The following is a 24,511-nucleotide window of genomic DNA, read 5'->3' on the forward strand; positions in this document are numbered from 1 at the left end:
CAGGGGTGAGTAGGAGAAGCAGCCCAGGGGTGAATAGGAGAAGCAGCCTAGGCGTGAGTAGGAAAAGCAGCCCAGGAGGTGAGTAGAAGAAGCAGCCCGGGGGTGTGAGTAGGAGAAGTAGCCAGGGGGGAGTAGGAGAAGCAGCCCAGGGCAGAGGTGTTTAGGAGAAGCAGCCCAGAGAGGGTGAGTAGTAGAAACAGCCCAGGGGTGAGTAGGGTAAACAGCCCAGGGGTGAGTAGGAGAAGCAGCCCAGGGGTGAGTAGGGTAAGCAGCCCAGGAGTGAGTAGGGTAAGCAGCCCAGGAGTGAGTAGGGTAAGCAGAACAGGAGTGAGTAGGGTAAGCAGAACAGGAGTGAGTAGGGTAAGCAGCCCAGGGGTGAGTAGGGTAAGCAGCCCAGGGATTAGTAGGGTAAGCAGCCCAGGGGTGAGTAGGGTAAGCAGCCCAGGGGTCAGTAGGAGAAGCAGCCCAGGGATGAGTAGAAGAAGCTGCCCAGATGTGAGTAGGAGAAGCAGCCCAGGGTGGTGAGTAGGGGAAGCAGCCCAGGGGGGTGAGTAGGAGAAGCAGCCCAGGGGTGAGTTGGAGAAGCAGCCCAGGGGTGAGTAGGAGAAGCCACCTAGGGGTGAGTAGGAGAAGCAGCCCAGGTTTCAGTAGGAGAAGCAGTGCAGGGGTGAGTAGGGTAAGAAGCCTAGGGGTGAGTAGGAGAAGCAGCCCAGAGGTGAATAGGAGAAGCAGCCAAGAGTTGAGTAGGAGAAGCAGCCCAGGGGTGAGTAGGGTAAGCAGCCCAGGGGTGAGTAGGGTAAGCAGCCCAGGGGTGAGTAGGGTAAGCAGCCCAGAGGTGAGTAGGAGAAGCAGCCCAGGGGTGAGTAGGAGAAGCAGCCCAGGGGCGAGTAGGAGAAGCAGCCTAGAGGTGAGTAAAGGAAGCAGCCCAGGGGTGAGTAGGAGAAGCAGCCTAGAGGTGAGTAAAGGAAGCAGCCCAGGGGTGAGTAGGAGAAGCAGCCCAGGGGCGAGTAGGAGAAGCAGCCTAGAGGTGAGTAAAGGAAGCAGCCCAGGGGTGAGTAGGAGAAGCAGCCTATAGGTGAGTAGGAGAAGCAGCCCAGGGGTGAGTAGGAGAAGCAGTCCATGGTGAGTAGTCATTTAGGCTAAGAGAAGCAAATGGAAAGAATGAAAAAAACACAGCCAGGGGCCATGGGGTGAGTGAGTAGGAGAAGCAGCCCAGGGGGGTGATTAGGAGAAGCAGTCCAGGGGGGTGAGTAGGAGAAGCAGCCCAGGGGGGTGAGTAGGAGAAGTAGCCCAGGGGGGTAAGTAGGAGAAGCAGCCCAGGGCATAGGTGTTTAGGAGAAGCAGCCCAGGGTGGTGAGTAGGAGAAGCAGTCCAGGGGTGTGAGTAGGAGAAGCAGCCCAGGGGTGAGTAGGAAAAGCCGCCCAGAGGTGAGTAGGAGAAGCAGCGCAGGGGTGAGTAGGGTAAGCAACCTAGGGGTGAGTAGGAGAAGCAGCCCAGAGGTGAGTAGGAGAAGCAGCCCAGGGTTGAGTAGGAGAAGCAGCCCAGGGGTGAGTAGGAGAAGCAGCCTAGGGGTGAGTAGGGTAAGCAGCCCAGGGGTGAGCAGGGTAAGCAGCCCAGGGGTGAGTAGGAGAAGCAGCCCAGGGGTGAGTAGGGTAAGCAGCCCAGAAGTGAGTTGGAGAAGCAGCCCAGGGGTGAGTAGGGTAAGTAGCCCAGGGGTGAGTAGGGTAAGCAGCCCAGGGGTCAGTAGGAGAAGCAGCCCAGGGATGAGTAGAAGAAGCTGCCCAGATGTGAGTAGGAGAAGCAGCCCAGGGTGGTGAGTAGGGGAAGCAGCCCAGGGGGGTGAGTAGGAGAAGCAGCCCAGGGGTGAGTTGGAGAAGCAGCCCAGGGGTGAGTAGGAGAAGCCACCTAGGGGTGAGTAGGAGAAGCAGCCCAGGTTTCAGTAGGAGAAGCAGTGCAGGGGTGAGTAGGGTAAGAAGCCTAGGGGTGAGTAGGAGAAGCAGCCCAGAGGTGAATAGGAGAAGCAGCCAAGAGTTGAGTAGGAGAAGCAGCCCAGGGGTGAGTAGGGTAAGCAGCCCAGGGGTGATTAGGGTAAGCAGCCCAGGGGTGAGTAGGGTAAGCAGCCCAGAGGTGAGTAGGAGAAGCAGCCCAGGGGTGAGTAGGAGAAGCAGCCCAGGGGCGAGTAGGAGAAGCAGCCTAGAGGTGAGTAAAGGAAGCAGCCCAGGGGTGAGTAGGAGAAGCAGCCTAGAGGTGAGTAAAGGAAGCAGCCCAGGGGTGAGTAGGAGAAGCAGCCCAGGGGCGAGTAGGAGAAGCAGCCTAGAGGTGAGTAAAGGAAGCAGCCCAGGGGTGAGTAGGAGAAGCAGCCTATAGGTGAGTAGGAGAAGCAGCCCAGGGGTGAGTAGGAGAAGCAGTCCATGGTGAGTAGTCATTTAGGCTAAGAGAAGCAAATGGAAAGAATGAAAAAAACACAGCCAGGGGCCATGGGGTGAGTGAGTAGGAGAAGCAGCCCAGGGGGGTGATTAGGAGAAGCAGTCCAGGGGGGTGAGTAGGAGAAGCAGCCCAGGGGGGTGAGTAGGAGAAGTAGCCCAGGGGGGTAAGTAGGAGAAGCAGCCCAGGGCATAGGTGTTTAGGAGAAGCAGCCCAGGGTGGTGAGTAGGAGAAGCAGTCCAGGGGTGTGAGTAGGAGAAGCAGCCCAGGGGTGAGTAGGAAAAGCCGCCCAGAGGTGAGTAGGAGAAGCAGCGCAGGGGTGAGTAGGGTAAGCAACCTAGGGGTGAGTAGGAGAAGCAGCCCAGAGGTGAGTAGGAGAAGCAGCCCAGGGTTGAGTAAGAGAAGCAGCCCAGGGGTGAGTAGGAGAAGCAGCCTAGGGGTGAGTAGGGTAAGCAGCCCAGGGGTGAGCAGGGTAAGCAGCCCAGGGGTGAGTAGGGTAAGCAGCCCAGAGGTGAGTTGGAGAAGCAGCCTAGGGGTGAGTAGGGTAAGTAGCCCAGGGGTGAGTAGGGTAAGCAGCCCAGAGGTGAGTAGGAGAAGCAGTCCAGGGTGAGTAGTCCTTTAGGCTAAGAGAAGCAAATGGAAAGAATGGAAAAAACACAGCCAGGGGCTTACTGATATCAACCAGGGTACCCAAACCTCTAGGGTTAGACCCCACACTCCATGGATACCACAGCAACAACCCCCCCCCCCCCCCCCCACACACACACACACACACCTTTACTGTTTAGTTACTGGTAGAGCAGCCATCAGCAGCTTCTGCCATCAGCACCAGCCCACAACCATTGGCGTAGCAGTCTGTGCTGCAACTAATCTTAAATAGAAGACGGGAAGTGCTGTAGGCACTCACTGAGTGTGTGTCGTCCTATGCTAAACTTTTCCAGCCTGCTGCCACCTGCTCACTCAGTTATAACTGCTAGTGCAGCTCAACACTGCACTAGCTCATTTAACTAGCTGGGACTATGGCTGTAGGCAGCGCACCAGGAGCAATTGCAACAAAACTGGTTGCCCCCCTACAAGCTGGGCCCTCTGTTTAGGTTCTTTCTGCCCAACTACACAGCACCCCTGGACAACATTTGCCATTCTGAGTACAGAGTAGGACATCATTTTGTAATCACCTTTATTTAGGTACCTGGTCATTATCTTTGAAAGAACACAACAATTATTCTAAACAAGAAATGATTCATCTGAAACAAATGATCTACTGTCTGTGCATATGAAATCAAATAAGCAATATTGCAGTAATTGTGATGTGAGGGGAGGTATAAAATGGTGAAACTTGCTGGAGACACTTGTTTTATTCTGTCATTATCTAATATTCAGATGTCACTTTCTCTAATAAACAGAGAGAGATTATGAAATGTTGGTCAATTTTCTTCCATTATATGCAATTTATTTGTTTGTTCTTAAAGGGACATGAAACCCAAATATTTTCTTTCATGATTCAAATAGAGAATAACATTTTAAACAACTTTCAGATTTACTTCTATTATCTAATTTGTTTCATTCTCTTGGTATAATTTGTTGAAGGAGCAGCAATGCACTAATGGTTTCTAACTGAACACATTGGTGAGCCAATCACAATTGATATATATATATGCATCCATCAATCAGCACCTAGGTTCTCTGCTGCTAGTGAGCTTGCCTAGGTAAACCTTTCAGCAAAGGATAACAAGAGAAGGAAGCAAATTAAATGATAGAAGTAAATTGGAAAGTTGTTTAAAATTGTATGTTCTGTCTAAATCATGAATTATTTTTTTTTTGTTTCATGTCCCTTTAATGTAAATTCCCCATTGGTTTTATGGCTCCAAAATATAGAAAAAGAGATGGAAAAAAGTAGAGGGAGACCTGGGGACTCACTTGTGCATTATTTGTGCATTACTTGTGCATTATTTGTGCATTACTTGTGAATTACTTGTGCATTACTTGTGAATTACTTGTGCATTATTTGTGCATTTCTTGTGCATTTCTTGTGCATTTCTTGTGCATTATTTGTGCATTACTTGTGCATTATTTGTGCATTACTTGTGAATTACTTGTGCATTTCTTGTGCATTATTTGTGCATTATTTGTGCATTACTTGTGAATTACTTGTGCATTACTTGTGAATTACTGTATTACATCTATTCATTTCTATTGTATTTACAGACAACCTGCAGTGAGAATAATGACAAGGAAACCCAGCCACTTCTAAAGTTGAATGTGAATGTTTCAAAGATCTGTGTAAGTACAAGCAATCTTTTCTTAAAGGGACATAAAACCCACACTTCTTTAATGAATCAGATAGAACATACCGTTTAAAACAACTTTCCAATTGATTTATTTTTATTTAATTTGCTTCATTCTTTTGGTTTTCTTTGTTGAATAATATGCTTATGTAGGCTCAGGAGTAATAATAGATTACTGGGAGCTAGCTGGTGAGCCAATGACAAGAGGCTTATAAGTGCAGCGATCAGCAAGCACCCATTAGTGCATTGCTACTCTTGAGCCTACCTAGGTATGCTTTTCAACAAAGAATACCAAGAGAACGAAGCAAATTAGATAATACTTGAAAAGTTGTTAAAAATGATATGCTATATCTGAATCATGAAAGATTAATTTTGACTACACTGTCCCTTTAACGGCCACGCACAACAAGCTGAAAGCTGAATGTGAATTGTGCATAAATTATCAACTCCTAAAGATATAAGAGCAAAAAAATCAGCCTTCTGCAGCTGTAGTTTGGCTAATGGAAAATGAAATCCTTTGAGAACTGCCAGTTATTTTTAAAATCTTGACAGCTAGCTCCCAGTAGTACATTTCTGCTCCTTCAACAAAAATAGAATGACCAAAAATTGCTTTTAAAGCAAATATAAAATAAAAAACAAGTAAGTGCGCATCATTCACTCAACACAGAACCAGCTGATATATGTGAAACATTGTGCTCCCAGAAATAGTGCGACAGCCGGAACAAAATTAATCAATTTTGCTTACAAGAAAATGTGAGTGATTTAAAATTTTGACTTGCCGGCAAGGAATTTTGGTCATAATTGGCGACCAGACCAGTCTATTCATATGTGCTGGTTTCAAAATGGCACACTATCTCCTCCCCTCCTGGTACTGGGGAAACATGAGGATACATAGAATCACTATTCAATTTTATGGAAAAAAGTAAAAATACAAAAATTGAACTGACAATCACTGTTGTATTTTACACTTTGTGTCACCTGTTAGAATAGGTAATGGAGAAGTTAAAAGGTGGCGGAGAAGTTAAGGAGCAGCGGTCGTATGACCGCTGCTTCTTAAAGGGACACTGAACCCAAACATTTTATTTTGTGATTCAGATAGAGCATGCAATAATTAGGCAACTTTCTAATTTACTCTAATTTTCTTCATTCTCTTGGTATCTTTATTTGAAAAGCAAGAATGTAAGTTTAGATGCCGGACCATTCTGATTGGTGGATAAATTCACCCAAGTTGGCTGGTTCCTTAGCTTAGATGCCTTGTTTTTCAAATAACGATAGCAAGAGAACGAAGAAAATTTGATAATAAGAGTGAATTAGAAAGTCGCTTACAATTGCATGCTCTATCTGAATCACAAAAGAAAAAAAATTGGGTTCAGTGTCCCTTTAACTTCTGTTTCAGGTGGACCTGAAACGATGGGGCATTGATGTAGTATCGGCTGCTTAATAAATCATCCCCCATGTGTTCAATAGTGTCTCTATAGCAGGACAGATCTAAAGGACGTTGTAGTCATTTATTGTATTCCCAGTAAGTCTGTACTCTCACCATTGTCTTCAGAGATTTCCCTTTTCATACTCATAATCACAGTAAAAGAATGTAGCCTCCTTCCTGCCTAATGAGGAAGTGGTTTAAACTGTATAAATCACAATGAAAATGACAATGGGCCTCTCTTCACGAAAAAAAACATTTTAGGTGCTGGCAAAAGCATTAAATCGAATAAGTCATCTGTGAGTGTATAGATATTAAATTATCATTTATTTGGGTAGAGCCACTTAAAGGGACATGAAACCCAAAATTGTTCTTCCATGATTCAGATAGAGCATAACGTTTCAAACAGCTTTTTCAAATGTGCTTCTATTATCAAATTGACTTTGTTTCTTTGGTATCCTTTGTTGAAGGATCAACAATGCACTACCGGAAGCTAGCTAAACACATATTTAATGAAAAACTTAGAAAGAGAATAACTAAGAAACTTGTAAACCTTACAGCTAGATTACGAGTTGTGCGTTAGGCTTAAAAAGCAGCATTGGCCGGTCCTAACGCTGCTTTTTAACGCCCGCTGGTATTACGAGTTTTGCAGGTACAGGTGTACCGCTCACTTTTTTGGCCAGACTTGGAAATATCGCAAATCCACTTACGTAAATTGCGTATCCTCTTTTTTTCAATGGGACTTGCATAGTGCCGGTATTACGAGTCTGCCAAAAAGTGAGCGGTAGACCCTCTCCTGTCAAAACTAGTACCGCATTTTAAAGTCAGTAGTTAAGAGTTTTACACTACAACGGCGTACCATAAAATTCTTAACTAAAGTGCTAAAAAGTACACTAACACCCATAAACTACCTATTAACCCTTAAACTGAGGCCCTCCTACATCGCAAACACTAAAAGACAATTTTTAACCCCTAATCTGCCTAACCGGACATCGCCACCACTATAATAAATATATTAACCTCTAAACCGCCGCACTAATTTAGTGTTTGTTTGTTTTTTGTACTTTAGCTAATTTTATTTAATTGTATTTAATTTAGGGAATTAATTTAATTATAGTGTAGTGTTAGGTGTTATTGTAACTTAGGTTACGTTTTATTTTACAGGTACTTTTGTATTTATTTTAGCTAGGTAGTTAGTAAATAGTTAATAACTACCTAGTTAAAATAAATACAAACTTGCCTGTAAAATAAAAATAAAACCTAAGATAGCTACAATGTAACTATTAGTTATATTGTAGCTAGCTTAGGGTTTATTTTATAGGTATTTTATTTAGTTTTAAATAGGAATAATTTAGTTAATGATAGGAATTTTATTTAGATTTATTTAAATTATATTTAAGTTAGGAAGGTTAGGGTTAGGGTTATACTTAGGTTTAGGGGTTAATAAATTTACAATACTGGCGGCGACGTTGGGGGTGGCAGATTAGGGGTTAATAAATATAATGTAGGTGGCAGCGATGTTGGGGGCAGCAGATTAGGGGTTTATAATTATAATGTAGGTGTTGGTGATGTCCAGAGCGGCAGATTAGGGGTTAATAATATAATGCAGGTGGCGGCGATGTCGGGGGCGGCAGATTAGGGGTTAATAAGTGTAAGAGTAGTTTTTTAGACTCTGGGTTCATGTTAGGCTGTTAGGTGTAGACATAAATTGTATTTCCCCATAGGAATCAATGGGGCTGCGTTACTGAGTTTTACGCTGCTTTTTTGCAGGTGTTAGACTTTTTTTCAGCCGGCTCTCCCCGTTGATTCCTATGGGGAAATCATGCACGAGCACGTTACACCAGCTCACCGCTAACGTAAGCAGCGCTGGTATTGGAGTGAGATGTGGAGCAAAATTTTGCTCAATGCTCACTTCTTGTCTGTTAACGCCGGGTTTGTAAAAACCTGTAATACCAGCGCTGTCTGTAAGTGAGTGGTGAGCATAAACTGCTTGTTAGCACCGCACAGCCTCTAACGCAAAACTCGTAATCTAGGTGTTAGTTTTTAAATATAGATTGGGTATTCAGCACACTTTGTTCAGATAAAACCTATACTTGTTTTTTATTCATTTGATTATAGTGCACACAGAGATAGAACACAAATACAAAAACACACATTTCAAATATTGCAGCAATAGAACTGTAATAGGTAACTGTAAAAGTCTCCATAAAGTTATCTGTTTTAACCACATGTGGTAGGCATATTATTCTTCCAACAATCATCCAACATTGAATAAAGTTAGTTCATGATTCATGAATGAAAAAATGATTAATTACACTGCAATGTTTGGTGATTTAGGAAAAGCAGTCAAAGTTCCACAGTAAATGCAGTTGCAACTGATAGAGACAGAAGGGCTATGTATACGCGTGTATGCAGGCAAAGCAGGATTTTGAGCAAGCCAGAAAGTTGTATCTCTTATCCTCCAGACAGACAGCCAAATCAACAGAAATACAGCTGTGGGGCTTATTTTCCTCTGGTATATAGGAAACTTTCCTCTCACGTACCTCCAAATCAGCACGGCTTCAACCTGACTTTAGGTCAGTTACCTACGCAGCTGATGTGTCACGGCTCCTGCTGTTTAAGCCTGTAGTTACGATCCTCTCGTCTGTGGTGTATACTGTATACTTGCAGCTTGGCTTGTTTGCTTAAACCCGGGATGCCTTTAGCAGACCTCTTGGCCACAGAGTTCACTGCTCACCCAGTCAGTAGTTAGTTTTCTTTGTAGCGAACCTGCACACTCGGCTTCAAAACGAAAACTATTGCTGGTTACATTCGCCGACGCGCGTTTCACCCATAATGCCTTTTGTGATATTTGGCTTTGTCAGGGCTGTCAGGTGTTGGGATTCCCCAGCGTTTATTGCATATCTTGAGTCTCCTCCTTTTTATTTTGTTACTCATTATTTTACTTCAGTTGGAACTCTCAATTTGTAAAGATTCATGCAACATACTTATATACTTCGTATACTTTTCAAAAATTCATGTAAGGGGTTTATTTTGGCTCTGAGAACAGTGGTATAATTTTTGCTAAAGATATATTCACAGTAAATGGTACATTTTTGACATAAAGTACACCTGTCAATGTTTCATAACACTTTTTTACTGGTATCTTATATTGTGCTCTGTCAACGCCTTTTTAGGCTAAATTCTTACTATTTCACATCATTACAACTGGGCGCTTTTTTTCTTTAAGTAGAGCATTGTGGCATACATATTCATTGTTACATTTTTTACACTGTTATTTTTTAACTGGATATTCCTAAAATAGCTACGGTTTTTGTTATACATTTAACGTATTTGCAAAATATTTCACACATTTGCAATTGGACATTTTTTTTTTAATTTGAGCAATATAATGGCATACATAAAGGTAAAAATATGAAGTATTTCATTTTTCTCAAACTATTTCAGTTAGGAAAATTCTCCCTTCCCCATGAACATTCTTTGGAGAGATTACTAGGTCTGAACATCTACCTAGATTCTTTTTGTAAAAGATACTTGTCCTGATCTCCTCCTCTCCCTGATGTTATACCTCTATCAATTCCTACTATTCTTAGACAGTCAGAGTTTGCCGTCATGTAGTTCTAGGAAGTGTCGAGCTACACTAGTATCTCTTTTAAATTGGATGTCATCACAGTGCTCTCTTACTCTTTTATCTGTCTTTTCATTTTCCCCACGTAAAATTTTGGGCAGGAACAAGACAAAAGATAGACTACCCCAAATGTGTCACAGTTGATAAAATGTTTGATATATTAATTTCTCTTTCCTGTACTGAAACTTTTTGTTCTATTCATGAATGGACAGTACACACATTTTCCACATGGGTGACTCCCTACCGTACTGTGTGCTGTAAGCCAGTTGTCTGATTTCTGTGATTTAATGTAATTGCTTCTTAGTAAGGAATCCTTTAAAGGGAAAGTCAAGTCCAAAAATAACTTTCATGTTTCAAATAGGGCATGTAATTTTAAACAACTTTCCAATTTACTTTTATCACCAATTTTGCTTTGTGCTCTTGGTATTCTTAGTTGAAAGCTAAACCTAGGAGGTTCACATGCTAATTTCTTAGACCTTGAAGGCCGCCTCTAATCTAAATGCATTTTGATAGTTTTTCACCACTAGACAACATTAGTTCACGTGTTTCATGGAGCCAGTTCTGATTGGCTAAAATGCAAGTCTGTCAAAAGAACTGAAATAAGGAGGCAGTCTGCTGAGGCTTAGATACAAGGTAATTACAGAGGTAAAACGTGTATTATTATAACTGTTTTGGTTATGCAAAACTGGGGAATTAGTAATTAAAGGGACACTGAACCCAAATTTTTTCTTTCATGATTTAGATAGAGCATGAAATTTTAAGCAACTTTCTAATTTACTCCTATTATCAAATTTTAATTATTCTCTTGTTATCTTTATTTGAAATGCAAGAATGTAAGTTTAGATGCCGGACCATTTTTGGTGAACAACCTGGGTTGCCCTTGCTGATTGGTGGATAAATTCATCCATCAATAAAAAAGTGCTGTCCAGAGTTCTGAACTAAGAAAAAAAGCTTAGATGCCTTCTTTTTCAATTAAAGATAGCAAAAGAACTAAGAAAAAATGATAATAGGAGTAAATTAGAAAGTTGCATAAAATTGAATGTTCTTTCTGAATCACAAAAGAAAAAAATTGGGTTTAGTGTCCCTTTAAGGGATTATATATCTTTTAAAACAACAAGTCTGGTGTTGACTGTCCCTTTAAGCTGGGTGCTCATCTTGCTGTTAGGCTAGGACGCCCCCCTACTACTTCCCTAATTCCTTCATCTATGGCCTTATAGTGCCAATTATCTTTTAGTATGGAGTACAAATGATCACATTGGCAATTACATTTTGTTATATATCTTATTTGGGATTGTTCTTTTTTTATTTTTTTCTCCATAAAGTAGATCTTCTCTGTCCATTTTTCTTACCCTTGCTCTCGCTCTTGTTTTTCCTTTTTTGGAATATCCTCTTTTTAGAAATCTTTTTTTCCATTAGCTCAGCATGCTGCTCAAATTTCGAGCGCGATGAGCAGTTTCTTCTTAAGCGAAGAAACTGACCAAATGGAATCCCATTTTTTGTTGATGACGGATGTGCACTTGTAGCTTCTAACAAGTTCTCTGTGGTTAATTTAGTGCCTTCATTTTTTATTTTAATGTCTAGGGAGTTCAATTCCCTTTCACTTGCTTCATATGTAAGAAAAATGTTCCTGTCATTTACATTTAATATTTTTACAAAATCTCTGAGTTTTTCAATTGGACCATCCCAGAGGACTAGGATGTAGTCCACATATCTTATCCAGAGATCTACATGTTTGTCCACAATGTCTCCATGTGCTCCAAAACCATCCTCCATTTCCCATGCCCCCAAATGGAGGCATGCATAGGTGGGTTCACAAACTACACCCATCGCCATCCCTTTTAGCTGGTGATAGATTTGTTTATCGAACATGAAGACATTGTTGTTTAAGACAAAACTCAAAAGATTGAGGACACACTCAATATGTTTCCTATACTCCACCTCACGGGCCTCTAAAAAGTGGCCAGCTGCTATTAGGCTCACTTCATGTGGGATGGATGCATATAAACTTTCCCCATCCATGGAGACTAGTATTGTTTTTCTGTGATTATTAACTAATCAAGTTTTTTGAGGAGGTCTAACGTGTCTTTCACATATGAGGGAAGAGTTACCAAATGGGGTCTTGCCAGAGACAATAGTATAAATGTAAACAGAATAAAGGTCGCTAGCACTAGTTTTCTATTTTCCCTAGCTAAACACATCAGTTGAGCCAATGACAAAAGGCGTATATATACAGTTATCAATCAGTAGCTAGCTCCCAGTAACCCATTGCTGCTCTGAGCCTACCTAGGTATGCTTTTCAAAAAAAGATACAAAGAGAACTAAATAAATTAGAAGCAAATTGGAAAGTTCATTAAAAATGCATGCTCTGTCTGTATCATGAAAGATGACCCTTGAAAGGAATATGAAACAGTAAATAAATGTAAATATTAGCCTGAGATTAGTATGTATATGTATTTTTAAAAATTATGTTAATTGCTTAAATATCAAATATATAAGTGTAAAGGTTTTGCTAGAAAGTATTTTACTTTCTATAAAGTAATGGGGATATGTCATGTTGAAACGTAGGTTTTCCCCTTACCTATCTTTTCTGCTGAGGACAACTAAATACAGATATAAACAGGCTATAAAATAGAATGTGCAAACAAGGTTGGGGAAATATATATCATTGTTAAAGTAATTAACAGGGTTACCACGCAGCCTTGTCTCCACAGACATGTTTAATCCCAGGACATACTTAAAAACGAGAGAAATCTCAATGTATCCTTCATGGTAAAATATTTTTATAAATAAAAATAAATAAAATGCCTCTTTTATATCTGTCCCTAATTGTTCTCACCAGAATAGATAGGTAAGGAAAACCTAAATTCCAGTATGAGAACGCTTATTACTTAAAGGGCTGTTAAACACTCTGTTTCATTGTTGTAATAAAGCACTAAGCAGTGGCTAATACTTAATAAAAGGCATTGCAATGTGTATTAGTCATCATTTTTAAATCAATTAAACTATTTCTTTCTTTTTTTTTACACTACATTTCTGCAGTGTCCATTACTTCCTGTTACAGCCCTACAAGGTGGCTGTCATCTCTACAGGAAGGTTTATCTGGCCTGATGTCATAAAACTTCTAGAACAACATTAGTAACTATAATGTTAATAGACTAGTTAAACAGGGATTGAGATTTGCTCATGCTCAGATCAGACAGTGGCAAGATGTCAGTTCTCTTATCACAATGAGTACAGGGGCTACACTGAGAATTTCAAAGTGCTCATTTTGCACAAAAACAAGTAAGTTGTTTGCCGTTTTTTACACAATCTGTTTCATTTTATGTGTACTTTAACATGTTTGGTTTTTTTACCAAAGGAGCACAGTTTAATATTCTTTTAATAGAAGCTCAAATGGATTGAGAAAAACAACAATTTTCTGAGTTTAATGACAGGAAATGGGACAAAATAAATCACGAAAGCAGACGGCAAAGGGTTTTACAAGACATAATTAATATATTACAATCTCAAACTGTTAAATGTCCTTTACATGATCAAGTTGTACTCAGTAAATCACAGAATATACGAGTTTACAGTGTAGATGGCTTCCCAAACTATGGACCATAAGAATTAAGTACATTTTAAAACACAAGTAAATTGGAAACTTGTTTTAGAATTTAATCTTTTATCTGTATCATGAAAGAAAATGTCCCTTTAAAAGAATAATGTATTGTAAAATGTTCTCTTTTTTAATATGTTCTCAGCGATCCATTTTACCTGCTGGAGTGTAAAAAATTATTTTCAAATACTCCCATTTGCCTTTAGTTTGTCATATGTAATAGCTGCGTTTGTGTTCTAAACCCAACAATTATTAATGAAAGGTTCTCTAATATTGGTTATAGAAAAGCTTTGTAAACTAGAGGCAGCAACAGAAATCAACTTTTAAGTTGGGAATGGGAGAGAGTAAATCTAGCCCATTTTAGATATTGTTCCTGCAGCAGATTTGAATAGAATGAAAACTTTAAAAGCTTCTTGCCTGAGTACACTGTCCCTTTAATAAATAATTTATTTCTTGTGTATCCATCCTTTATAGTAATTGGGCTTTATTTGTTCATATATATTATGGATTTAAAGGAAAATATACTTTTAATGTTTCTCTTGTGCTCTTTTTACACTTAAAGCAATTTGGGCTCAAACTAAAACAGGTTCACTACCCCTGCACTGGGCAATATTGTTATCACACTGCCATCTGCTGGTTTGGAAATGAATTACAGATCATTTGCTCAGTATTTGAGTCATAAGAGAAATCACGTTGAAACAAAGCAAAATGATAACTGTTTTTCTACTAGACCTGCAGTAACAAATTACTTTATCAGAAAAGTATTTTTATTTTTCATGACATCTGCCATAATCTTGGCAAACAGGTGAGGTTGTGCAGCCATTTGTCTGTGGGAAAATGTTATTTTGGAAAGCATTCTGCTGTAGAAATAATACCCCCTAGGGACCTCCTGTTCCTGTGAGCCAGGGTTGCAGCTTTCAGATAACAGAGAGACAGCTGGTGATAAAAATACAAGAGTTTCTGATCAGGAGTGTGATAAGAAACTACTTTTATCCATATGAAGAAAGGAATTTCCGTATGCTACAAATAGAGAGGAAAGCCCGTTAGTATTCACAGACTGAATATAAAACACACATAACTTTTAAATTTAATCCCAATATCGAACTGTGCACATTCTTTTTCTATGCACAACGAGTCACCAGCTTCTACTGAGCATGTGCAAGAGTTTAAGGTATATACCCATATGAATCTGTGATTGGCCGATGGTTGTCACATGATACAAGGGGCTGGCAAATTAAAGGAATCTTTGACATTCTTATTATGTTTGTGCGGATTCTACTGTAGTCCTATAAGGAAAACTAAACAATAGATTTTACTGCAATGTGTATGTTACATTACATTGATAATGTGTTATATCAGAAAACCATACTGATGTCTGATTGGCTGTAGCACCTGTTGATGTCAACTTAAAGGGCCATGCTATCCAAATGTTGAAACACTTGAAAGTGATGCTCTAAATAGCTGACTAGTAAATATCACCTGAACATCTCTATGTAAAAAAGAAAGATATTTTACCTCAAATTGTCCTGAGTATTCACACCTCAAGGACTTTAAGCAGCAAATTAGTATGCCTGTCCCGGGACAGGCAAGGGAGCGAGCTTCGTGCACACTCATGTTATTTCCCTATTCAGTTTAAGGAAGTTTACTATAAAAAAAACTCATGAGAGTTAAGTCAAATCTCATGAGATCACAGTAAAAGAGTTCATGACCTCAGCACTGTTGATGCTGATTGACTGCAGTTCATTTCTTTATGTTTTAATTTTTTTTTACCTGCAGCTGAAGTATCATTTTTTACACAGCACTTACTCTGATGAGCTGAGGAAATTGTGAGGTAAAATATCTTCCTTTTTTACATAGAGATGCTCAGGTGATATTTTCCTTTTTACAGTTATGCTGCATCAGTTTCAAGTGATTTAGCAAATGAGTATTATGTCCCTTTAACCCCTTAAGGACCACAGCAATTTTCCATTTTTTGACCGTTTGGGACCAGGGCTATTTTTACATTTCTACGGTGTTTGTGTTTAGCTGTAGTTTTCCTCTTACTCATTTACTGTACCCACACATATTATATACCGTTTTTCTCGCCATTAAATGGACTTTCTAAAGATACCATTATTTACATCATATCATATAATTTATTATAAAAAAAAATATAAAATATGATGAAAAAATGGAAAAAAAACACACTTTTTCTAACTTTGACCCCCAATATCTTACACATCTACAACCACCAAAAAACAACCACACTAATTAGTTTCTAAATTTTGTCCTGAGTTTAGAAATACCCAATGTTTACAGGTTCTTTGCTTTTTTTGCAAGTTATAGGGCAATAAATACAAGTAGCACTTTGCTATTTCCAAACGATTTTTTTTTTTTTCAAAATTAGCGATAGTTACAGTGGAACACTGATATCTGTCAGAAATCCCTGAATATCCCTTGACATGTATATATTTATTTTTAGTAGAACACCCAAAGTATTGATCTAGGCCCATTTTGGTATATTGCATGCCACCATTTCACCGCCAAATGCGATCAAATAAAAAAAATCGTTCACTTTTTCACAAACTTTAGGTTTCTCACTGAAATAATTTACAAACAGCTTGTGCAATTATGGCACAAATGGTTGTAAATTCTTCTCTGGGATCCCCTTTGTTCAGATATGGCTTTGGCGTTGCTTTTTGGTAATTAGAAGGCCGCTAAATGCCGCTGCACACCACACGGGTATTATGCCCAACAGAGAAGGGGTTAATTAGGGAGCTTGTAGGGTTAATTTTAGCTATTGATCTAGGCCCATTTTGGTATATTTCATGCCACAATTTCACCGCTAAATGCGATCAAATAAAAAAAACTTTAGCTGCGCACCCACACTTGTATTAAGACCAGCAGTGAAGGGGTTAATTAGGTAGCTTGTAGGGTTAATATTAGCTTTAGTGTAGAGATCAGCCTCCCACCTGACACATCCCACCCCCGAATCCCTCCCAAACAGCTCTCTTTCCCCTCCACCCCACAATTGTCCCCCCTCCAGCTCTCTAACCCTCCCCCTCTACCCTATTGTCCGCCATCTTGGGTACTGGCAGCTGTCTGCCAGTACCCAGTTTGCCATACAATTTGGTATTTTTTTTTTATTTTTAAATAGAAAAGCTATTTTTCTGTAGTGTAGCTGCCCCCCTCAATAACCTACCCCGATCCCTCTTAGATCCCTTAGATAAACATTTCCCCCCTCCTCACCCTAAACAAATTGTGCCATAGTGTAGCGTTCCCATCTCACCCCCATGCTCGCGCCCCGCCCCGTGCTCGCACACATGCCCATGCACGCTCATTTCATGTATTTTCTGTGAATTCTTACACATGCTCAGTAGGAGATGGTGACTCAAAAAGTGTAAATATAAAAAGACTGTGCACATGAAATTTTATTGGAAAGTTGTTTAAAATTGCTGCTCTATCTATATCATGAAACTTTTATTTTGTCTTTACTGTCCTTTTAACATTGTCCCCATGACTAATACTGGATATACGGAGTGTTCATTTTATATAGTGAGTCATTTCTATATTAGCGGAGAATAAACATAGAACAATGTCCATTACTTATGTGAGATTGCATGGGAAGGGGGGTAGAAAATGTTCCAGGGATGCTTCACAGTTTATCACAGAAACACAAACAACAAGAGTGTGGGAAAAGATTCCCCAGCCCACCTGTTTATTTCTCAGGATGTTACTGTGATGTGTTTGGCTCAGGAGTAGTAATGGAAAACAGACTTCAGTGTCATTCCCTTTCGATAGGCAGACAGACAAATGATCCTACTGAGTAACAAATACATTGTACTGAGCAATAATTACTCATGAGACACTGACACATGACTAAGACCACGTACAGATCAAGTCTTTCTGAAACCGGCTTAGCTTTATTTCTCTTGTTTAAAAATAAATTCCCTTACCTGAGAGTTAAACTGGCATTCTCTTCTATGAATTTAGAGATTTTCGTCTATTTTTTTTAACATATTTCTTTGTTGTGCTCCTGATGAGGATAAAATTGATGTGCAATATGAAGAGGCAGGTATGGATGTTATATTATTCTCAGTTATTTGTAGAGCCACAAACAGGTTCTGCAGCTACTAAAAACATGGGTCTAATATATAAGGTTACAAATTTAGGAGACTAAGGGATAGAGGACACTTCCAGGAGTTTCATTGTGAACAAGCAAATAGGATCGTAGGCTTACATGCTAAGGGAGTTCAAGGGGATAGCTAAAGGAGGAGAGGAACTAAAATTAGGCAAATGTTAGTGTTATATATATGCATCCCTGAACAGTAGAGCCTAGGTACCTACGGAGATGTCCCCGTACTGCTGAGCAGCACTGGAGAAAATCTTGGAATTCAGCTGATTTCCTTCATTACAAGTTTATTTTGAACTCCTACTATTCTGGCCCTTAATCTCTATAAGCAATATTACTTCTCTACTCTTTCTTCAAACCCACAAAAATGTCTGTTCTCCACTTTCAATACTCTCTCCACCCACCCCAACCCCCTAATACAACTTCTCTGTAAGCTCAAGACTTTGCCAGCCACTTCAATAACAATATCAACTCCATCAGAAACTAAATCAGCTCTAAACATACTTCCATCCTCTCACCCCCTCAAATGCTCGCAATCAACCACAACCCACATAGCCATGAATTTAGCTCTTTCTCCCCTGTTACTGAGGAAGAAGTTCTGCACTTGTACTGCACTCTCACCTCACTACCTGTCCCCTTGACTCTATGCCCTCACTTCTACCCTTACCCCTATATTCACACACATTTTCAACCTCTCCCTCAGCACGGTATATTTCTCTCATCTCTGAAACATGCACTGATCACACGTATCCTGAAAAAACCTTCTCTTGATCCAACTTACCCATCCAACTACCGCCCTATTTCCCTACTCCCTCTTGCCTCAAAGTTTCTCGAAAAGCTAGTATATGCGCCGCCTATCCCATTTCCTTACATTAAACTCCCTCCTCGACCCACTGCAATCTGGATTTCGTCCCCATCACTTCACAGAGGACAGCAACCGTTAAGGTTAACAATGACCTACTCTCTCGCTTAACCTCCTTGATCTGCTCCAAACCTACCAATCCTTCAGCATTTGTGACACAGCCCTCTTGTGGTTCTCTTCCTACCTGTCAAAACCTTACCTTTAGTGTTGCCTTTCTGTGGGGCTTCCTCATGCCCTGTCACCCACTTTCTGTTGGGGTACTGCATAGGCTCTGTCCTCGGTCACCTTCTCTTCTCAATCTACACGTCATCATAGGTTCCCCTAATAAAGTCCCACGGGTTCCAATATCATTTGTATGCGACGACACCCAAATCTACTTCTCTGCACCAGACCTATCTCCTTCCTTGCTAAACCCATGTCACTAACTGTTTTTCTCACAACTCTTCCTGGATGTCCTCTCACTACCTCAACCTAAATCTCTCCAAAAACTGAGCTCCTTATTTTCCCCCCTTCTTCCAAAATCTCACTCCCAATCTCTCTATAACTGTTGAGAACTCCATCATTACCACTACCACGCATGCCCCGATGTTTTGGGGTCACACTTGACTCAGACTTTCTTTTACCTCCTCACATTCAGTCTTGCTAAATCCTGCTGCTTCCACCTTAAAAACATCTCTAAAATTAGACATTTCCTTACACAAGACACAACTAAGATTGTAATCCACTCTCTCGTCCTTTCCCGCCTTGATTACTACAACTCTGTCCTCTCTGGCCTCCCACAGCTGCCGCCTAGCTCCTTTACAATCCATAATGAATGCCTCTGCCAGGCTCATCTTCCTTACAAGTCACTCATCAATCTGCGGCACCCTCAATGCAAATCCCTTCATGGCTTCCTCTTGCCTCCAGATTAAACACAAAATTCTCACTCTGACATAACAAAGCTCTCAACTGCACTGCTCCCCCCCTATATCTCAGACCTTGCCCCTCCAGATACTCTCCCTCCTGTCCCCTTCACTCTGCTCAGACCTCCTACTCTCCTCCTCTCGTTACCTCCTCACACTCCCCCTTACAGGACCTTCTTCAGACTGGCTCCCATCGTGTGGAACTCTCTGCCTCGCTCCACAAGACTCTCCCCTAGTTTTGAAAACTTCAAGCACTCCCTAAAGATTCCACTGTTCAGGATGCATACAACCTACACTAACCTTTTCATTATACAATTTCCTCTCCTCCATTGCTATCCACTTGAACCCCCTTAGCATGTAAGCCTAAGAGCCATGCTGTTTGTAGATCACCTTCTTTAGAGCTGACTACAACAGTGCAACCCTTGACAGGGCCCTCTACCCATCTGATCCCTATAAATATTTCCTTGTATTCCGCCTATGTTTATAGCACTGTGGAATCTGTTGGTGCTCTACAAAATAAACAATAATACTAATAATAGACGCCTGTAAGGAGAGTTTGACATTTTGAAAACCAGGGGAGGGTCTTGTGGGCCAGGCAGAGAGTCTCCACAAAATAGGGGCCAGTCTGGAGAGAGGTCTTGCAGACGGGAATGTGAAGAGGTAACAAGAGAGGAGGAGTAAAGGAGGTCATGAGCAGAGTGAAGGGACGGGAAGGCGAGTATCTGGAGACTAGGTTGGAGATATAAGGTGAGCAGTGTTATAAGAGCATTAAAGTTGGAGTCAGGATTTTGTGTTTTATTCTGGAGGTTAGAGGAAGCCAAGTGAAGGGACTGGCAGGAAGGTGCAGCAGATGAGAAGCAACATGTAAGGAAGATTAGCCTGGCAGAGGCATTTATTATGGATTTCAAGGAGATAGCAGCAACTAGGGAGGCAGAGAGGATGGAGTTGCAATAGTCAATGGCAACAAGTGTACACTATCAGAAAATGGGTACAGTTGGGGTCTGTTTGTGAACACTTAGGGTTACAACTGCTGTGGTTGTACTTTAAATGGGTCATAGTTATCCTTAAGGAAATAATGTGTACAATTTAGGGGTTAATAAGGTACAAATATGCTGCCAACTGTCAAAGGGTCAATGTCTGTACCATTTAATTCCCAAACAAAGGTTCAATCCTTGTGTGACCAAAAGGTTGAGGGGATGGGCGGTTTCAAGGCTGCCTATAATTTGGGGGAGCTGGCGCCTTTTAGTTGCATGAAGAGGACTATGATATTATCAGTATAACTGAAATGTGGTGGGATGATATCACATGACTGTTGCAGTTAACTTACAGGGTTATATTCATTTAGGAGAGACAGGAGTAATACAAAGGGTGGATGAATTTGCATGTATATTAACCGGACCATAAGCCTACAATAGGGAAAGGTAGTTATGATGTTACAGGTGATAATGTAGAGACCTTGTGGGTTAAAATAAAGAGTGGGAAAAAAATTCTAAATAAATATTACAAGGAACATGCTAGAAGCCCCCAAACATTAGTGACATGGAGGAAACTCAACTACTAATTGCACATAGGAAAGGCTGCTAATAATACCAGTGCTGTAATTATGGGAGATTTCAATAACCCCTGAAATAAACTGGGCCAATGAAAACCTAGTAATACAGCTAAGGGAGATGGATTTTTAAATGTTCTCAAGGGATAACCTTCCTGTCACAATTAATAGAGGAGCCAACTAGAAATAAAGCAATATTGGATTTAGAGTTATCAAACATAGATGTCAAAAGAACATTTGGGTAACAGTGAGCATAACATTGTCACATTTGAAATCCCTTTCCATAAGCAGTGTCTTAACGGCTCAATTAAGACTTTTTCATTTTAAGAAAGCAAATTAAATTATTTAAGGAAATTGTTAAATAACATAAATTGCGACAAAGTAGTTCTTTAATAAATACACAGAAACTTTGTTAAATAAATATATACATATCAACACATACCACATGGTTATAAAGTAAAATATTATAAATCCAAGCCAATGTGGCTGAATAAAAATGTGTTAGGAGAAATTAGGACAAAACGTAGGTAATTTAAATCATTCAAAGAAAATAGTACAGACTCAGCATTCCAAATATATACAGGAATGCAAAAAAGCATGCAAAAAAGCAATCAAATTAGCCAAAATTGAAAATGAAAGATTAATTGCAAATGATTCTAAGTCAAACCTTAAAGGTTTTTTAAGTACATAAATGGCAGAAAAATCTAAGAAGGACAATATAGGGTACATAAAAATGTTGTGGAGGGTAGCACGATTAACAGTAACAGGGAGAAGGTTGAGGTACTAAACCAGTACTTTTCTTCAGTATACACAAGAGAGGAAACCAATAGGAGACACTTTGAAACAAACTAGACATACAAGCCCATACCATTAACTGTGTTATTTCTAGAGGATATTAGGAAAAAACTGGATAATATTAAGGAAAATAAAACTCCAGGCCCAGATGGAATACACCCAACAGTTTTACAGGAACTTAGCTCTGTTATAGACAAACCTCTTCTCTTAATTTTTCAAGAGTATCCCTGGACTAATGTAAAGCTGATGTGGTGCCAGCTTTTAAAAAGGGAAGCAGGGGCTGATCCAGGAAGCTTTAGACCAGTTAGTCTGACATCAATAGTGGGAAGATACTTGAAGGGATAATAAGGATTATAGTGATGAGTATATTCATGTAAACAAGATATGAGTTCAAATCAGCATGTTTTATGAAAAATTGATCATGTCAAAACTAATCTAATTAGATGCTACAAGGAAGCAAGTAAAAATATAGATAAAGGGAATCAGTTGATGGTGATATACTTGGATTTAGCAAAGGCATCTGATACAGTACAACAATGAGCGATTAATGTACAAAATGAAGGGACTGGAATAGCTGAAAATGTTAGCTCATGGATACATAACTGGGTAAAAGATAGGGGACAACAAGTAGTAGTTAATGGATAATACTCAGATTGGACAAAGGTAAACAGTGGAGTCCTCTAGGGATCAGTAGTGGGCCCTTTTCTTTTTAATATTTTATTAATGACTTGGAGCAAGGATTAAATAGCAACATCTCTATTTTTGCAGATGATACAAAGTTTTGTAAGGTCATTAGGTCAGTGTAGGATTAACTTGATTTACAAGGGATCTACAAAAATTAGAAGGATGGGCAGGTAAATGGAAAATGAGATTTAATACTGGAAAATGCAAGGTTTTATATTTTGGAAGTAAAGAACATCATTATGTAAGAACTACATGATAAATTAATTTCTTTCATATTGGCAAGAGTCCATGAGCTAATGATGTTCTGGGATATACAACTCTACCAGGAGGGGCAAAGTTTCCCAAACCTCAAAATGCCTATAAATACACCCTCACCACACTCACAATTTCAGTTTAACAAATAGCCAAGTAGTGGGGTGATAAGAAAGGAGTAAAAAATCATCAACAAAGGAATTGGTAAATAATTGTGCTTTATACAAAAAAATCATAACCACCATAAAAAGGGGTGGGCCTCATGGACTCTTGCCAATATGATAAAGAAATGAATTTATCAGGTAAGTTCTTACATAAATTATGTTTTCTTTTCATGTAATTGGCAAGAGTCCCATGAGCTAGTGACGTATGGGATAGCAATACCCAAGATGTGGAACTCCACGCAAGAGTCACTAGAGATGGAGGGAAAAAATAAAACAGCCATTTTTCTGTGAAAAAAAATTATGCACAACCCAAAATATAAGTTTATTCTCATAAATAAAAAGAAAAACTTAAATCATAAGCAGTAAGAAATCAAAATGAAACAGCTGCCTGAAGAAACTTTTCTACCAAAAATTGCTTCCGAAGAAGCAAATACATCAAAGCGGTAGAATTTAGTAAATGTATGCAAAGAAGACCAAGTTGCTGCTTTGCAAATCTGATCAAACTGAAGCTTCATTCTTGAAGTGGACGACTGATATAGTAGAATAAGCTGTAATTCTCTGAGGCGGGGCTTGACCCGACTACAAATAAGCTTGAAGAATCAAAAGCTTTAACAACGATGCCAAGGAAACGGCAGAAACATTCTGACCTTTCCTAGAACCAGAAAAGATAACAAATAGACTAGAAGTCTTCCTGAAATCTTTAGTAGCTTCAACATAATATTTCAGAGCTCTCACCACATCCAAAGAATGTAAAGATCTCTCCAAAGAATTCTTAGGAGTAGGGACACAAGGAAGAGACAACAATTTCTCTATTAATGTTATTAGAATTCACAACCTTAGGTAAGAATTTAAATGAAGTCTGCAAAACTGCCTTATTCCTGATGAAAAATCAGAAAAGGAGATTCACAAGAGAGAGCAATAACTCAGAAACTCTTCTAGCAGAAGAGATGGCCAAAAGAAACAACACTTTCCAAGAAAACTATTTTAATGTCTAAAGAATGCATAGGCTCAAATGGAGGAGCCTGGTAATGCACTTCAAAACCAAATTAAGACTCCAAGGAGGAAGAGATTGATTTAATAACAGGTTTGATATGAACCACAGTCTGAACAAAACAGTGAATGTCAGGAAGCTTAGCAATATTTCTGTGAAATAAAACAGAAAGAGCAAAGATTTGTCCTTTCAAGGAACTTGCAGACAAACCCTTATCCAAACCATCCTAAAGAAACTGCAAAATTCTAGGAATTCTAAAAGAATGCCAGGAGAATTTATAAGAAGAAACACAATGAAATATAAGTCTTCCAAACTCGATAATAAATCTTTCTAGAAACAGATTTATGAGCCTGTAACATATTATTAATCACTGAGTCAGAGAAACCTCTATGACTAAGCACTAGGCGTTCAATATTCATACCTTCAAATTTAATGATTTGAGACCTGATGGAAAAATGGACCTTGAGACAGAAGGTCTGGTCTTAATGGAAGTGGCCAAGGTTGGCAACTGGACATACGAACAAGATCCGCATACCAGAACCTGTGAGCCATGCTGGAGCCACCAGCAACACAAACGATTGCTCCATGATGATCTTCGGAGATCACTCTTGGAAGAAGAACTATGATCCTATAGGGGTATGCCATTTATTTAAAGTTTTATCCCATACTATAATGGCAACACTTAGGCTGTGTGTCTATGATACTACATTGCATATATATTATATATAATATATATATGTATAATATATATATGCTGCTCCTGCATTTTAGTCATATTGTATAGGATGTACGTTGTTACACTGTTTATGTCACTTATTAGTCACTTTTGAATGTATTGATGTA

General features: G+C 39.7%; 1 protein-coding gene across 1 annotated transcript in view; it reads left to right on the top strand.

The window, feature by feature from the left end:
- Window positions 1-24,511, top strand: part of PODXL (podocalyxin like) — a 238,120-nt gene that overhangs the window by 165,412 nt on the left and 48,197 nt on the right. Inside the window, exon 4 of the mRNA XM_053716395.1 lies at window positions 4,630-4,704. Within this exon, the coding sequence (XP_053572370.1) occupies window positions 4,630-4,704 (75 nt within the window). The remainder of the gene's footprint in view (window positions 1-4,629; window positions 4,705-24,511) is intronic.

The sequence above is a fragment of the Bombina bombina genome, chromosome 6, assembly GCF_027579735.1.
Source record: "Bombina bombina isolate aBomBom1 chromosome 6, aBomBom1.pri, whole genome shotgun sequence".
In the NCBI taxonomy this organism is placed as follows: domain Eukaryota; kingdom Metazoa; phylum Chordata; class Amphibia; order Anura; family Bombinatoridae; genus Bombina; species Bombina bombina.